Consider the following 14696-nt stretch of genomic DNA (forward strand, 5'->3'; position numbering starts at 1 on the left):
CTGTCGAGGGGATTTCATTTTTGATAAAATTTATTAGCAGCAGTTGAGATTGGTGAAGCTTATAACTGGAGTATTAATTGTTGCTGCCCAGACTAATGGCTCGGTGTTTTACTTCTAGTTGTAGGGGTTGACTTGATAGGAAAGTAGAGGATTTGCCTCTAGGTTGTTGTGAGTATCTATATTATTATACAGCTCCATAAGAGTAGGAAATGTGGTAAATAAGTCGAAGACAACATCTTAAGAGTAAAGGGGAGTTTAGACCACAGTATTAGTCAGTTGGTGAAATTCTAGGACATCACTGCACCAATTCGATTGCACCGTGGTATTGAGCTTGGTCAAGCAAGTAACGATCAATCGAACTCTGGAAAACATTCACCATCACGTCAGCAAAGGAACAGTTCAGCCGTGTGGATGGCATTAAATAGATGATGTGCTTGGCATTTTCAGGACGATTGTTTACATCATATATCTGAAAAAGCTGTTGAGATTGCCAAAACTCACCCAGTCAAGGCTGCCACTGCCATGGCAGGAGTAGCTGTCCATGCCTAGAACGTTCGCCAACGGTTCTAGCGTCTCATCATCGAACATCATTGTATCATCAATGTCCAAGTTAAAACTCGATCCGCCTTCGCTCGAACAGTTCCTCTCCGTTGACGGGGCTGTCGACTCTGAATTAGCAGGGTACTGTGCGGTTGAGTCTAGGACCGGAGGAAGATTTCGATCAAAAGTAGAGAATGTGGTTGAGGGAAAAGTCATTGGTTGGAGTACTTGTTGACTAGGTTGAGTGTCGCTCGGTTGGTGATATATGAAAGGAGTGCTGATCGGAGCCGATAAGCGTTCGTCCAAAGTAGTAACGGCGTTAGCTGAAAGAATTGTATCTGGAGGGGTCATAATTGTAGTCGTGGGTTTGGTGGAATATAGGTCTGTGTTTTTGCTCTGCGTGTTATGCTTAGATGAGGAGGACGATGCTAACATTTTCTTTACTCTCGCAAGTATGGTAGCCAAAACTCGTGCGGCGTGGGCTGCCTCTTGTGAGACTGTTCTGCGTTCTGACCAGATATGATAGGATATTTTTAAGGCGTTTATTTCTCGTATACGATCTCCGAGGCTAGAAGACATGAATATAGCATTAGAAGAAGTAGGGGGGTGGGAGGAGAATTTCACAAACAAAACGAAATGTGAATTGTAGGTGATACTTTAGAAAATCCGAGAGACAAACCTTCGTGATGTAGAGACAGAAATGTCTAGGCATAAGACCATCCCTGCCACTAGGTACGCATGATGCGAAATACTTTTGACCATCCATCGGTCATCGTGCAGCCGGCCGGTTGGCTGGCTCTGGCGGTAAACTTCCGCTTGCATATCCAGGAGCTGAAGCGCTGAATTTCGGCATATATCCCTTGATCTGTCGTACTTAGAATCGTCCAGCTCATGGGTGAAGTAAATACGGTGCAAGATACATAAACTCTGCAAGTGAAGCTGCTCAAGAATGAGGCGGTATATAATGATATGGCCTTGGTCCATGAAGCCGGAGGAATGAATTGGTCGTGCCTTGAGATAGGGAGGCACTTCGTGATATAGGGCCTGGAGATCTTCGTCAACTCGCTGGATTTCCTCGTAGTCGGGGGATCGTGTTGAGAGAGCGACCCGGAGGACGCGACGAAACAGTCGAATGAGACGGGCCTTGTGGGTGTAGAACAACATCAGGGTAGGACTGTCCTCAGGAAAATCGGCTTCGGAATAGTTTCCGGGTAAATCGGTATCGCATTCATCCCCATGTATTATGGGTGGCATCCCGAGCTGGAAGGAAAATAGAACGTCAAATGATTCAATATAGAACCATACCCGTCGTCGCATCTCTGCCTCGAATGGGGATATGGCGAGACTGCGAGGATCTCGGTGATAACCCATTCGGTGAGCGAGCCGAGTGGCCAGCCCAAAGAGAGACCACAGCGCCGGGTCAGAATCCTCATTCCGCATATATTTACTGAGCGCATACATGGTTAAAGCCTCCACTGCAAGGGGCTGTACTTTGAGGTACTCTCCGGACACCAGGCATTCTCCAGACTTAATCATATACCGTTCAGGGTTGCAGTAGGGAAAATTGGATGCCTGCCCCTTGGAAATCGCCACGTCTGCAGCTATACAGAGCATGGAAAATAAGATACTGAGCCACAAAAAAGATACAGAAGTTGGCTTTTCCCAGAACTGACACATTTCCGACTGCACTTTAAGGGCATGTAAGAACGGTACGTTCATATATCCGGTGTTGAAGAAGATAAATAGCAGCCTGTCTACTACCGGTCGCGGCGGAAGGCCACTTATAAGTTCCTCTAGGCTCCTGTGTTCCAAACGGCCTGATATAATGTCGACTGAGGCCGTTGTTTCCGATACCGAGGTTTGGGAAATGTCATCATCAGGAAGGAGGGAGTCCTGGATATTGCGGACAGTGTCCAGAATCGCCCTCCAGCTTGTGGCTCCAATATAACAGCTTGACTCTGAGCTTGCCATGCTCATAGCACGGCTTCCGTCCGAAACCACCGCGCTTTGAGGGGTGGTCTCAGTCGACATCAGCTTGGTATTCTCGTGGCCTGGGGTCTCGGTACCGCTGTGTAGTTCTGCTGTCTCAAGCCGAGTCGAGGCACGAACATTCTCGGATTTTGGAGGGTCGGCATGCATCACGGACTCAAGCAGTTTCTCGAGGTTCTGGAGTCGACCCTGAATTTCGGCCATTGGCTTTTCACCTCGGAGTCGGTCTGGCTTACTTTTCGCGATAAAATCACAGCGGCTCGCCTCCTCGCGGGAAGTACATGCACCGCAGGGGTGTTGTCTGTCACACTTAAGTTTTCGGACGCGACAAGGATGACAGGAGACCGGCTGACGGTTCCTCTTTGAACCTCTACGACTTTCAGAGCAGTTGTCAAAGGCGCGGAAAACGCTTGTATAATTAGAGATTGTCGCCATGGAGATTGACGAGGTTTAGGTACGTGAGAGGCCACACACGGACTTGGAACGCCCTTGGTCTATTGGGGCTACGCCTCAGGTAGACAGACCAAGATGAGACGGGCGAGGCGACCCGTGTTGACAAGACGTTCAGCGGGCGGTGAAAATGTCTCCTTTCCTTGAAGTTGTCTCTTTCTCTTCTATTTTTATTTATTTTTTTTAATGTTTTATTTTTGGTCGCCCTCTTGATTTTGGAATTAAAATTTCGCTGATGAAGTGTCCAAGCGTGTCGATTAGTTAGGCCAGTCGAGTTCGATGAAGCTGACAAGCCCAAACTCTGAGTCTAAACAAACGACAAATCATGTGAGTGCCAAAACGGGCGGAGTTTCGTCTTCCGGGGATAGGCCCGGAGTTAGCTCCTTCCCCATTAGGTAGTGGTTCCGGAGTTACTGCTTTTCTAGATCTAGAATTAGGGCTGGGGACTGCCAGAACACCTTCTTCTAGCACATTAACATCTCCCAACTTTGGATTTCGGATTCCGACGTCCTACATTAGCATGATAAGTATTTCAGGTTCGACGGCGGCGTCAACCTCGTCCGTTCCTAGGCCCTTCTTCCAGATCACACGAAAGTGGCATCCTTCCACACTACCACCATTACGACCAGGACTGACTGCGACCGCTGCCACTCCGTAATAGATTCAAATTAACCAAACCTGTTGAGCATCCCTGATCTGCACCATGCCCCACTCAACTGATAACTCCTCTCCTTCCAACCACGCGGCCTGGCTGGTTGCGGCCAAAGCCACGCCATTCGAGATAAAGCCAGCGCCATACACACCGCCTGGAGAGGGCCAGGTTGTTATTAAAACAGCAGCCGTTGCCATTAACCCTATCGACTGGAAGATTCAAGAGCGAGCGTTCTTCCCGCTTAACTATCCCACCATCTTGGGCGAGGATGTGGCAGGCGAGATTTTTGAGCTCGGTCCGGGAGTAGACCGTTTCATGAAAGGAGACCGGGTGCTAGCCCATGCGCTTAGCTTCGTATCAAACCTCCACTATGACTCTGCCTTTCAGGAATACGTCGTAGTGTCGGCTCGCCTGGTATCACCTATCCCTTCGGCGATGTCCTTTGAGGAGGCGGCGGGGATTCCCTTGGCTTTGTCTACAGCAGCTGCTGGTCTCTTCCAGAAAGAACATCTAGCGCTTCATTATCCTTCAGTGAATCCGACCCTCACGGGGAAGACGCTCCTTATCTGGGGTGGTGCCTCCAGTGTCGGCAGTGCCGGTATTCAATTGGCAGTCTCAGCCGGGTACGAGGTTGTCACTACCGCGTCGCCAAAGAACTTCGACTACGTAAAATCTCTTGGAGCTGCGCAGGTGTTTGACTACAATGCAGAGGATGTAGTAGATAAACTTATAGAAGCGCTTAGGGGCAAGGAAGTGGCGGGAGTACTGGATACAATCAATTACTACGGAACCTTTCAGAAGTGCGTCGATGTGCTGCAAAAAGCCAACGGAGGTGGATTCATTGCCTCCACGGAACGACTGCCAGAAGAACTTCCCGAAGGAGTCAACGGGCGATGGATCTTTGCCACCACAATCAACGATAATGACGTCTCATATGCCATTTATGAAGACTTCCTACCCAAGGCTTTGGAAGCCGGCCTCTATGTGGCTGCACCGAAGTCTGAAGTGGTTGGGGAGGGTTTGAGTTCAGTGCAAACTGCTATTAACGCTCTGAAGAAGGGTGTGTCAGCAAAGAAACTGGTGGTGACCCTGTGACTTTAGTTTTGCTGGACGAGATTTATACTGAATTTACAGAATGAGCTTAGTGTGTTCAATGTTCCTCTTACGTTTCATGTTTCTCTGTCTAATTACTATAGAACTCACGTAGATTGATAGATTGCACCTTGTTGCGCCGACTTCGAAATTACAATTGATAATTTTGACTTTTTTCTTTTTCTACTCTTTTCTGCTAGTTGTGATTCCTGTCACAGCCAATATTTTGAGCTGACAAGACCAATACAACTGTATTATCTAGGGAGATTCAGTGTCCACATTTAATGTAAAACTTGCCGCCGGAACTTGAGGTATATATCTGTGATCTACTATATGATCTACCCTGGAAATACTTCCTTACTCTAGACAATTTTTTCTACCTATACTAGAATTGTTCCGCCTTGCAACGACGATGTCTTACTGACTCTGCATACGAGCTTTAATATATACAGTAAGTTTGTCTTGGTTTTGAGTTTCACGGATACTGGGTGGGTAGTGGATGATATGCGTTGAACAATCCATGCGGATCAATCTCCTTTTTCAATGCCGCCAGCCGAGGAAGTTTGTGAGCACCAAACAACGATTCCAGGCTTTCATCTCCGTGTGAATAACTCACGTACACTTGTAGATCGTCGGTACCTGCCGTCTTTGCCAGCATGTCGCGCATGAGGCGGGGATAACCAGTGGTTTCATCGTCAGTTGTGTTGTCAGTGTATAACGTCTGGATGTTTCTATGAGCGCAAGGTCAGTATTGAACTGTCAACAACCAATGAACGACCAAGTCCCAATCGACAATGCGGTAGATGCGAGGGAGGATAACATACATGTGCGAAATCAAGTTCCGCCACGGATAGGCTGTGGAATCATCCGGCTGTGCGACTACTGCTTGAGTGGGAAGCAGCTGCATATCGACGACGGATCCTTTGGAGGCAGGATATTTAGTAATCATCTCCACAAATTTTTCTGCCACCTGTGAATATGTTTCCACATCCAAACGCTCGACACCAACACCCCATTGAGCGCGACGGTCGCCCTTGATGCACAACGGAGGACCGGTTGCGCCGAACGCGCTTGCCGTGAGCAGTTGGTTCCAAGGAACCATGGTAAGATTCTTCTGAATAGGGTTCTGATCAACGAGGAACTGTACTGCAGCAAGGCCTTCACTTTCGGGACCAGCATATACCGCATTGGCCGTGATAACCGTCTAAAAATTGTCAAAACACACGTATGAATCGTAAAGTCTGTTGGAGAGCACAGTACCTCATTCAGCCCGGGATCGAAGTTAAAGTAAGTTATAATCGCCAATGGTGCAGGCTGGGCTTTCGCAACCTCACTCAAGTTACCATAGTACGACGCAGCCTGAGAGATGGGAAACTTAAAGTCCGCATTCAGGTGAAGGCCTTGCGGTGTCTGGTCGTAGATTCGGTATGTTGCATTAAGGATAACGCCAAAATTAAACCCAGCACCGCGAAGACCCCAGAAAAGCTCTGGATTTTGATCTGTCGAAGCCTCGACGATGGTGGTATTGGGAAGCATGATGCGAACCGAAAGCAACGAGTCTATCATTAGTCCGTGGACGCCCGACAGCCTGCCCACGCCACCTCCCAATGTAGCACCGACAAAGCCAACGCAGAAGCATGACCCAGTGGCTAACAATCCCATGTCAGTAACATTTTATGTCGTGGTAATTTTTGCAAGATGTTTGCTCTTACAGATCTCTTTTCCCGCCGTATACAAATCGTCAACGGCATCCTGGAAAATAACAGCACCTTCAACGATCAGCTCGTTCGCGTCAGCGTCAACTTGAATTTTGTTAAGATAAGAAGTGTCAATCTCTAGGCCGTTTTGAATGCTGGTGAGGGTAGTCGAGAAGCCGTGCCGAGCAGATGTGGCGAGGAACGATGTATTCGTGCGGGCGGCACATTTGATCTACGTTCAATAAAACTTCATCAGCCCTTGTATAGGTTCAACTATTGTTATTTGATTGTATTCAGGATTGGTTTCATCCCAATGAGAAACTGAAAAACGAACCGCCACAGCAATGTCCTCCGCAGAAGCGACTTTGACCACAGCAGAAAAGGATGGGGGATATAGCGCTGCATATCGAATACTTTCGTTAAGAAATGTTGATTGGTCTTTAAATGAGATGGTGGCAGCACTGGAGAGACCAGCCTTCAGACAGGGTAGCAACGTCTCGCATGCTTGCGTACAGGTCGAGATTAGGGCAAGCGAGAAGATATTTTTCAACTTCATCCTGGAAGGAGTTCTTGGCTTGCTTAGTTACAGATGATTTCGACCAAAGTTCTACCGAAGCTTCGGGAATGTTGGCTATTTTATATCCATAATTTTACGCACATACGTAGCGTATGTCAAGAATACGAGGCTGACCAAATTTCCGGTGGAGAGATGCCGCGCAACAGAGTCGCCTTGGGCGCCGAAGGCCGGCAGTCGGAATCCGAGGTACGTAGTAATAAAGCATGACGGCCAGCTGACAGCTTCATCAAATTCATGGACAATTTACGTCCAGCTAATAATATTCAATGGTACACGGTCTAATGTAGACTCGTGTAAAATTGCCACGTGAGAGAAACCAACGTCTGGGAACAACCCTTGTCGCCATGCGTTATCAGTAGCTTCCCTCGCGGCGCCCAGCCATAGAGATCTTCAAGGACGACGTAAACCCCTCCTGGACGCTGCGGCTGTTGCAATTGGTCCAGCCGCATGTCAACATTTATTTTCGTACCGTCGGCTTTTCTTTTTCCTATACCGATGTCTATTTACTGTACAGGTACGATTTCAGGCTTGGCATTTGCTTGATAACAATCATAGTCATATGTTTGATGTGTCTAGTAATCTTTATTTTCAAGAATATGACCTCTTTATTGGTTGCGAATTATTGTTGTAGATGCACAAGGGAGAAAGAAACGCGGAAAGAGTATACCATCGTCTAGGACTGCAATCAGGTAGCAAGTTTAATTAGAAGAGCTTTTCGAATCCAAAATCCTAAGTTAAGAGGAATTGACTCTAGCTCTCCATTTAAATACTAAAGAAAGTGATCATTAGGCTAGGACATCAGTTGGCACATTTGAGTGATTTGATAGGATGATAACTGATGCAATTATCGTCACCGGTCCTTGTTCACGAGGTACACCTTCTGCATACAAACATCATACGAATATTATTGGAGAAATATCATTTGAACATTGAGCCTATCTAGATCCCCAGAACTAGCTCTGAATTTACGGACTTGTATGATGTCCCGAAAAAGGAACTACTTCAATCGGACCTGCTAGGGAAGAGGACCAGACCATTTTCGGATCCTCGCTCCAAATCCTTGAACTGTTGCTAATACCAGGAAGGCTACAGCCACAATAACAACCTGAAGGCCAAAAGAGACATCATATCCTTGTTTGAGACCCCACGGCTGCTGGAAATAGCCCACCGCAAATCCAGTCATTGTCCGGCCAATGTTGACCCAGGCAGAGATTTCCGGAGAGGCAGACGGATAGCAATCCAGAAGATACGCGACAATAGCAACTGATACCAACATCACCCCCATTTGATACATTCCCCAACCAAAAACAATGCCAGACCAATGTAGATGATGCTTAAGAGTCTGGCCCACCAGAACGAGCCCCGGGATCATGAGAAGACCGCCAACATAGCTCGACCACAATCGAGCTTCAGGCACAAAGCGACCGTCATGACTCCGGGTGTAGACCAGGACCATGAAGTCGTTCAAATAATGGCCCACGGCCTCACCTAGACACACTGCAACAATCGGGGTAAAGTACATGTAGCCGAGCGACATCGCACTAAGACCGTAGCCTCCTTCGTCTTCCGGGGTTTCAAGCAGGATACAAGACGTTGCGTTGATTCCAATGCCCCACATGAATATCACGCTGTAGGTGAGCACAGTGATCAGTATGATAGGCTTCGAAGCGACACGGAAAAGGCGAACATAAGATGGAATGATAGGGTGGAAATAATCTACATGGTTACGTATCTGCCACACTCCAACTAACCGAGAAAGTCGGGCTGCCTGTCCAGAAAATCGTCTCGGTTGTTTCTCATCATTGATGGAACGGTTCCAGTAAGACTCGTCAACGTGGATGAGGATGTTTGCAACCAATAAGGCCGTCAAAGCGAATACTAGCCAGTACACGGGGCGCCATTCACCAAGGCGTGCCACCATGAAGTAGCCAAACAAAGGCGTTACGAACGGTGAGCTGAGAAATACACAATACCAGAGTCCAAGTTTACGGGCCCGCTCATGAAGGAAGAACATATCCTGAATAAAAGCAACCCCCAGTGTCGCACCCGTGCCTTGGGTGACATTTTGTAACACTCGCATTACGTAGTAGGTGTTGTAATCTTGCACAAGCGCGGTTCCAAGAGTAAACAGTAGGCCCAACAAAGTGCTCCAGAACAAGACCGGGGCCCGACCCCAGGAACTCATCAGAGGGACCCAAATGATAGATGAGATACCAATCGATACTAAAGCGATGTTGTTAGGGTAGTTCATCACCTGTGGTTTCTTCTGCCACTCTATGGCTTGTGGTGCGACTGTGGGGATACCAGCGTCCAGACTGAAGTCTGTTGCAAAGCCTGCAAAAGCAAGACAAAGAAGGATTGCATGTTTTTTGAAAGATTTCCAGTTCATTGGATCCTCCTCATTGTCTGAGGGTTGTGGGACCAAGACCGTCTTGTGTAGTCAGCTATTAGATGTGAATGTCATAGGTGTAACTGTAATCTTACATGTCCGTCCTTTGCGAGCTTGAGCCCATGCAAGTTGGATTCGAGCTCAGAACTAGAGTCAAGTACCAAAACAACTTCTCCACTGACATCCTTAATCATTTCACATCAGTGTTGGAATTGGAGATTAGGCGTGTAGAAGAGTACGAACTGGATGGCTGTGATAGTGGATCTCTCTCTCCGCCGTCGTCAACTTAGGGAAAGGGCTTTTATCAACCATGATAGATTCTAAATTTATGAAGAGAATGTTGACTGTGATGGTGATTTACTCATAACGAAAGTTTTACGGCTTTTAAGTATTAATCTGATAGATGACGTGGGTTGAATAACGTCTCACCTCCGGATGGCCTATATTGACAAATTCCAGTAGGACTCACAATTATCCTCCTCGGCTTCCGAAACCCGGCGTTTGACTTGACGATAGTATCTGTGGTCACATCTGTTGGTCCCCAGTCCGATGCCTTTGCTGGTCTTGCAATGGCCATGAGCAGCTTTTTGACCTTCGTCCTAGAATTGCCGTACCCACAACCTTGAGATGTCTTGATATTACTGTGCATTGGATAGAAATACTAGAAGGCTCACGGATTACATGAACCAAAGCATCCATCTAGAAGCAGGAAATGACATCAATTAAAGTGCGTGTACGCGGTTTTATCCGGGAGAAGAAACAAGTATTTATCTAGATCTCAAATATAGATATAGATACACACACATATACACATACATATACACACATCAATGATGTATCGATTGAGAATTTGACTACATACACACTTTACTGTTCATAAATTGTTTGCTAGTTGATTATGTCGCCCAAGTTGTGGAAGTGACTCAGAACTGCAGTCAGCTTACAAAAAAACCCCCTCCAGATACCGCTCCAAGTTCCGTAGTTCTTCGTACTCACCCATCCAGCCCACATGCTGATCAGGACGCGTAAGTAACAGGGCACCCCGAGTACTGTCAACTCCATAAAACCCATGAGAATTACCAGAAGTTGAAGAAGCATTATCTGTATCTGCGAAGACCCTCTCATAGTCGTGGCCGAAATTCAGATCCAGCGGGAAGAAGGGGCCCTCAAAATCAGTGATCTCCACTTGTTCGCGCTTTGAAGAGTGAAGAAAAAAGATTTCGAACTTCGATTTCATCTTGTGCGCCTCAAATTTACCTAAAACTCGGACCAGGTCCATTCCAAGCTTGTTGGCCCTCGCAAGTTGACCGGTGCTTGCCACATCCCCTCCAAAGACGATCACCCTCCATCGACCATCGCTCTTAAGCCAGTCTTGAGTCTGCCAGAGCCGAGCATCCGCCTGGCATACGACTTCGTAACTGGAAAACCGTGCCCCGAGGGTAATAAATTTCGCGACGCCAGGTTCTGCCACCACAGCAGAGCTTCCACCACAGGAAGGGCATCGTCCTAGTGATGATTGGCGGCTTCGGGCAACGAGGATATTTGGCTCATACGTCACAATCCCGCTGAGGAACTGCCGGCGGGCACGGTATAGCTGGTGAAGCTCGTCCTGGGTTGGACGGCCTTCAAGTGCCTGGGTCAATTCAGCATCGATGGAGATTAGCTGTAGCGCCACAGCTCGTCTTTCGGCCTCGTAGGTCTTGAGGATCGCTCTAGAATATTCGCTATTCAACACACCCGCGATCTTCCAGCATAGATTAAATGTATCTTGCATTGAGACGTTCATTCCCTGACCTGCCTTAGGAGTGTGAGTGTGAACAGCATCACCGGCAAGGAAAATACGCTGATCTTGCTCGTACCGATCTGCCACACGTTGCCCGACACGGAAAACAGTCCACCAGTCGCAGTACGCATAATCGAATAGATATGGGGACATAATCTTTTGGGCGGTGCTGAATATATCTGCACTTGTGAGATTCAACTTCTCCGATGCAGATTTGCCTGTCTCATTGTCGGCTAGTTGGATATAGATTCGATTTAACCTGTTCTCTCGGGGAACGATGAGCATTGCCCCGTGCTCAGACTGAATGGAAGAGAATTTTCGGGTGCTGAAGTCCCATGGTCAGTTTAAGCCTGAATTCCATCCGAAAGACTTGTCCAGATCACTTACTCCGGCCAGTTGGTAATTAGATTAACATCCATAACCCCCCAGATAGAGTCCGTGGTATCACCTTCCATTTGGAATCCCAGCTGTCTCCTCGTCCAGCTATGAGCTCCTTCGCAACCCAGCACATACTTGGCTCGAACGATTTCAGTCCTCTCATGCTCATCAAACTTCTCATGAAGCTGGTTGATCTTCGGTCCGTCATGATGCCCATTCACGCCGGTTTGTTCTTCCCTCTTCGGGGCCTTCCAGTGGCTTCTGATCACCTGTGATGTGACGTCTGCACGCTTCAGGTGTCTCAAGGTCAGGGTAATGGGATACGCATCCGGATCTTCAATTGCACCGCGATCAAGCTCTATTGATATCGGCTCCACACCACGCTCTACTTTCAGGTTGGAGCGTGCTTTGATCCCATCTAGGAAGATGCTTTCAATTCGACCTTGATGGATTGTTTGCGGCTGAAAACTTTATTTAATGACCATGTTAATTCCTTTCATTGCCATATCTTGCTAAATGCGTATCTCTTACCGAGAATCGTCTGCCGCAAAGGCCGGCATTGTCTTAACACGATGGATGCCACCCTTTTCGGTAGGTACCCAGGTACAATGCTCTACGAAAGTGGACGATTGCGAGAGGATATTCTTAGCCATCCCAAAGCTATCAAAAATCTCGAGCGTTCGGGTGTGAATGCCATCAGCTTGGCCATTGAATATTTTGCTGCCTCGCTTGTCTATGACTCGGGCATTTATGCCGAGTTCAGAGAACCATAATGCGGCCATCAAGCTATTTCTCTTTTATTAGATACAAACTTTCACCATTGAATTTATTTTCTCTGCCACTTACCCAGCAGGTCCAGCCCCAATAACGAGGACATCGATGTTGTTTTCTGGTACGTTGGGCGACATGGTGGAAGGTGAGTGTTTCCCTGATCCTACAATCTACATCTTTTTCTTTTCTAGCAATGGATTGTTGCATGGGCTTGTTGAAATATATTTTCAGTCCGGAAGCTGTTGTTTTCTAAAAATAACATTTAAAACAAATTCGGGTTATGTTCGGGAATCGGGACCCGACACCATCTTCTACATAATAAGGTTGAAGTGGCAACGGCTGCCGACTTATAAGTTAAGGCTAAGTCCACCTGATGTTCAGCGACGATTGAACAAGATTACGTGTATCGATCGTTTAATACGAATCTATAATTCTACAAAACGTACCGGGAGAGTGGCCGGAGTGGCTACATTAATCGTCGTATAAAGCTGTCCAATTTATTTATTACTATGAATCACGTAACGCTGTAGTGATGTAATGGAGATATCCTCAATGGTAGTCTAACAAGGGTATATCTAAACAAAAAAAAACTCAAGCCAGTGGTCCCAATTTTAAATGCAATGCGATTGTTCTGCTCCGAGGGCCATTCACATTGTCGTCCTTGCTTCTGGAAATATGAAATTGACAGAACGGCGATCGCGGAGACAAAGTTGAAGATGGTGGCAGTCCTTTTGCGAGTAAAAACATACTGAATGTAAATGAATGATCCCAAATAACTAAAAAGGTGAAAGAAATATATCTATCACTGACCCTAGGTAATCCACATGCAGTATTCGACATCTGGAACCTCCTTCTAGCCTTCATGACTGACCACGGTATGGTTTCGTTAACTGGGCCATTGACTTAATCTTAGGAAGAATGTATTAAGACGCAGATACAAATGTTGCAGCATGAAATATCTCGTGCAAATTAGCTAGAAGATAGGAATAAATTCTGTAAAGGTACAATTCTTATTTTGCATGCCTGCCTAATATCTGCTAGCTCCAACCTTCGCAAGAGGTAAACACAATAACGATAATATATAAAAAACATGGAAAACCCGGTAAATCGATGGTGAAAGGGATATGGGCCCGAGATCCTTCTAAGTTCATAAGCCCTGACGTAAATCCTTCAAGCCTCGAAAACTGGGTTTACTAGTTAATTGAGTCACTTCAAAGATTCTAATTTAAAGCCCGGGAAAAAAGTGATTGGAAAAGCTTCTTCCGTCGCAATCCAAACTTTGAGCTTCGGGTGGCTTTCTGGTATGAAGCCCAATTTTCGTGATGTTTTTGATATTGCCCAGATTGCTCATTATCGACGAATCAATCGCTCTCTGAAGGCGTTCCACTCTCTGAAGCAGGTTCACTGGGCTCGTCAGGCCTCCCGACTGCCCTCATTAAGAAGAAAACCAATAGGTTAAGTTGTATGAAGAACGCTGCCGCTCCGACCCAGAAAGTAATGGCGCCATTCCAAGCCAAAGCACCTCCATGAACACAATGAACTCCGAGAGATGGATACAGGAATACCGTCAAGCCGGTATTCACAAACGCCAGCCAACGAGGGAAAAGGGGGTTAGGACGACGGTCTTGCAGGATAGCGTAAGAAATGGCGACATCCTGTGCGATAGATGGCGTCCAGCCCATACTGAACGTCAGCCAAGAGAGATCGCTCAAGGCCTGGGTGATGTTGGGATCACGATCCAGTCGATAGACAGTAGTTGCGAAGAGGAAGGACGGGACCATCATGGTGACGGCTGCTAATGAGCCACTAGCAAGCTGGGCATACAGCGCAGTTTGGCTGACACCGGGAATTCGAGAGAGTTGTCTGTTCACGCCAGCGCAAAATAGCGGCCAAAAAATAGGTGTCATTGACATCAGGGCAGCGGTGGCGCGGAGAGCACTTTCATTCTGGAGATAGTGCTCAACTGTTTCTTCGGGTGACTTATGAGGGCTGATGGGAGGAAAATTACGCGAGGCAGGCAGGAAGATGAAGAAGAGCATTTGGGCAAATGGTCCGCAGAAGATGGTAAATCGGTTGAAGGCCACCTCTGACTTGAGATACGGAGAGGTATTCAAGTAGCGGCGGCCTTCGGGTTGATTTGAGATGGCACGGCATTCACTTGATTCTTGACCGGACTTGGTCATGGTGTAGGGCTTCTGTTTCAGACTTCGGAAATCTTAAAAGCCTTAGAGGTCGATACTAGTTGTCGGTAGATTGCAGACTGGGGTAAACGTATAATCAGAAGCCACCTTCGGTTTCGAAAGTTACAATATAAGTATGTTGAATATTTGCATCGACATATGGAATGCTTGAAATACTTATAAATATACATATCAGCT

General features: G+C 47.0%; 6 protein-coding genes across 6 annotated transcripts; 1 reads left to right on the forward strand and 5 right to left on the reverse strand.

Annotated features, from left to right (window-relative positions):
* Positions 1-85: 85 nt before the first annotated feature.
* Positions 86-3238, reverse strand: BGW36DRAFT_366329 (fungal-specific transcription factor domain-containing protein). Its single transcript, XM_046214738.1, has 3 exons — positions 1220-3238; positions 502-1108; positions 86-361 (listed from the first exon to the last, which is right to left on the reverse strand). The coding sequence occupies exons 1-3, from the start codon at positions 2962-2964 to the stop codon at positions 296-298; spliced, it is 2418 nt and encodes an 805-aa protein (XP_046077488.1). The 5' UTR covers positions 2965-3238; the 3' UTR covers positions 86-295.
* Positions 3239-3472: 234 nt separating this feature from the next.
* BGW36DRAFT_366331 (chaperonin 10-like protein) lies at positions 3473-4894 on the forward strand. Its single transcript, XM_046214739.1, has one exon. The coding sequence runs from the start codon at positions 3683-3685 to the stop codon at positions 4724-4726; it is 1044 nt and encodes a 347-aa protein (XP_046077489.1). The 5' UTR covers positions 3473-3682; the 3' UTR covers positions 4727-4894.
* Positions 4895-5119: 225 nt separating this feature from the next.
* On the reverse strand, positions 5120-7074 carry BGW36DRAFT_402566 (uncharacterized protein). The gene is made up of 5 exons (XM_046218862.1): positions 6755-7074; positions 6436-6652; positions 5984-6372; positions 5548-5927; positions 5120-5454 (listed from the first exon to the last, which is right to left on the reverse strand). Exons 1-5 carry the CDS (start codon positions 6974-6976, stop codon positions 5199-5201), a joined length of 1464 nt encoding a protein of 487 aa, XP_046077490.1. The 5' UTR covers positions 6977-7074; the 3' UTR covers positions 5120-5198.
* A 938-nt stretch (positions 7075-8012) lies between these two features.
* BGW36DRAFT_456438 (major facilitator superfamily domain-containing protein) lies at positions 8013-9963 on the reverse strand (the record flags this gene model as incomplete). Its single annotated transcript, XM_046221926.1, has 3 exons — positions 8013-9428; positions 9482-9571; positions 9856-9963. 3 exons carry the CDS (start codon positions 9961-9963, stop codon positions 8013-8015), a joined length of 1614 nt encoding a protein of 537 aa, XP_046077491.1.
* Positions 9964-10326: 363 nt separating this feature from the next.
* On the reverse strand, positions 10327-12455 carry BGW36DRAFT_392620 (FAD binding domain protein; the record flags this gene model as incomplete). The annotated part of the gene is made up of 4 exons (XM_046217718.1): positions 10327-11494; positions 11557-12015; positions 12079-12333; positions 12394-12455. The coding sequence occupies 4 exons, from the start codon at positions 12453-12455 to the stop codon at positions 10327-10329; spliced, it is 1944 nt and encodes a 647-aa protein (XP_046077492.1).
* Positions 12456-13343: 888 nt separating this feature from the next.
* Positions 13344-14626, reverse strand: BGW36DRAFT_366334 (uncharacterized protein). Its single transcript, XM_046214740.1, has one exon. It carries the CDS (start codon positions 14499-14501, stop codon positions 13680-13682), a length of 822 nt encoding a protein of 273 aa, XP_046077493.1. The 5' UTR covers positions 14502-14626; the 3' UTR covers positions 13344-13679.
* Positions 14627-14696: the final 70 nt, after the last annotated feature.

Source organism: Talaromyces proteolyticus, assembly GCF_021365285.1.
Source record: "Talaromyces proteolyticus strain PMI_201 chromosome Unknown BGW36scaffold_1, whole genome shotgun sequence".
Lineage (NCBI taxonomy): Eukaryota > Fungi > Ascomycota > Eurotiomycetes > Eurotiales > Trichocomaceae > Talaromyces > Talaromyces proteolyticus.

Coding starts and splice junctions, on each gene's coding strand:
- BGW36DRAFT_402566 (XM_046218862.1), bottom strand. CDS start 6,976: ATGAAGTTGAAAAATATCTTCTCGCTTGCCCTAATCTCGACCTGTACG. Junction 6,653..6,754: donor CGGAGGACATTGCTGTGGCG/GTTCGTTTTTCA, acceptor TATTGAACGTAG/ATCAAATGTGCCGCCCGCAC. Junction 5,455..5,547: donor CGGAACTTGATTTCGCACAT/GTATGTTATCCT, acceptor TTGCGCTCATAG/AAACATCCAGACGTTATACA.
- BGW36DRAFT_366329 (XM_046214738.1), bottom strand. CDS start 2,964: ATGGCGACAATCTCTAATTATACAAGCGTTTTCCGCGCCTTTGACAAC. Junction 1,109..1,219: donor TCTGTCTCTACATCACGAAG/GTTTGTCTCTCG, acceptor CATGTCTTCTAG/CCTCGGAGATCGTATACGAG. Junction 362..501: donor GCAGTGGCAGCCTTGACTGG/GTGAGTTTTGGC, acceptor AATGTTTTCCAG/AGTTCGATTGATCGTTACTT.
- BGW36DRAFT_366331 (XM_046214739.1), top strand. CDS start 3,683: ATGCCCCACTCAACTGATAACTCCTCTCCTTCCAACCACGCGGCCTGG.
- BGW36DRAFT_366334 (XM_046214740.1), bottom strand. CDS start 14,501: ATGACCAAGTCCGGTCAAGAATCAAGTGAATGCCGTGCCATCTCAAAT.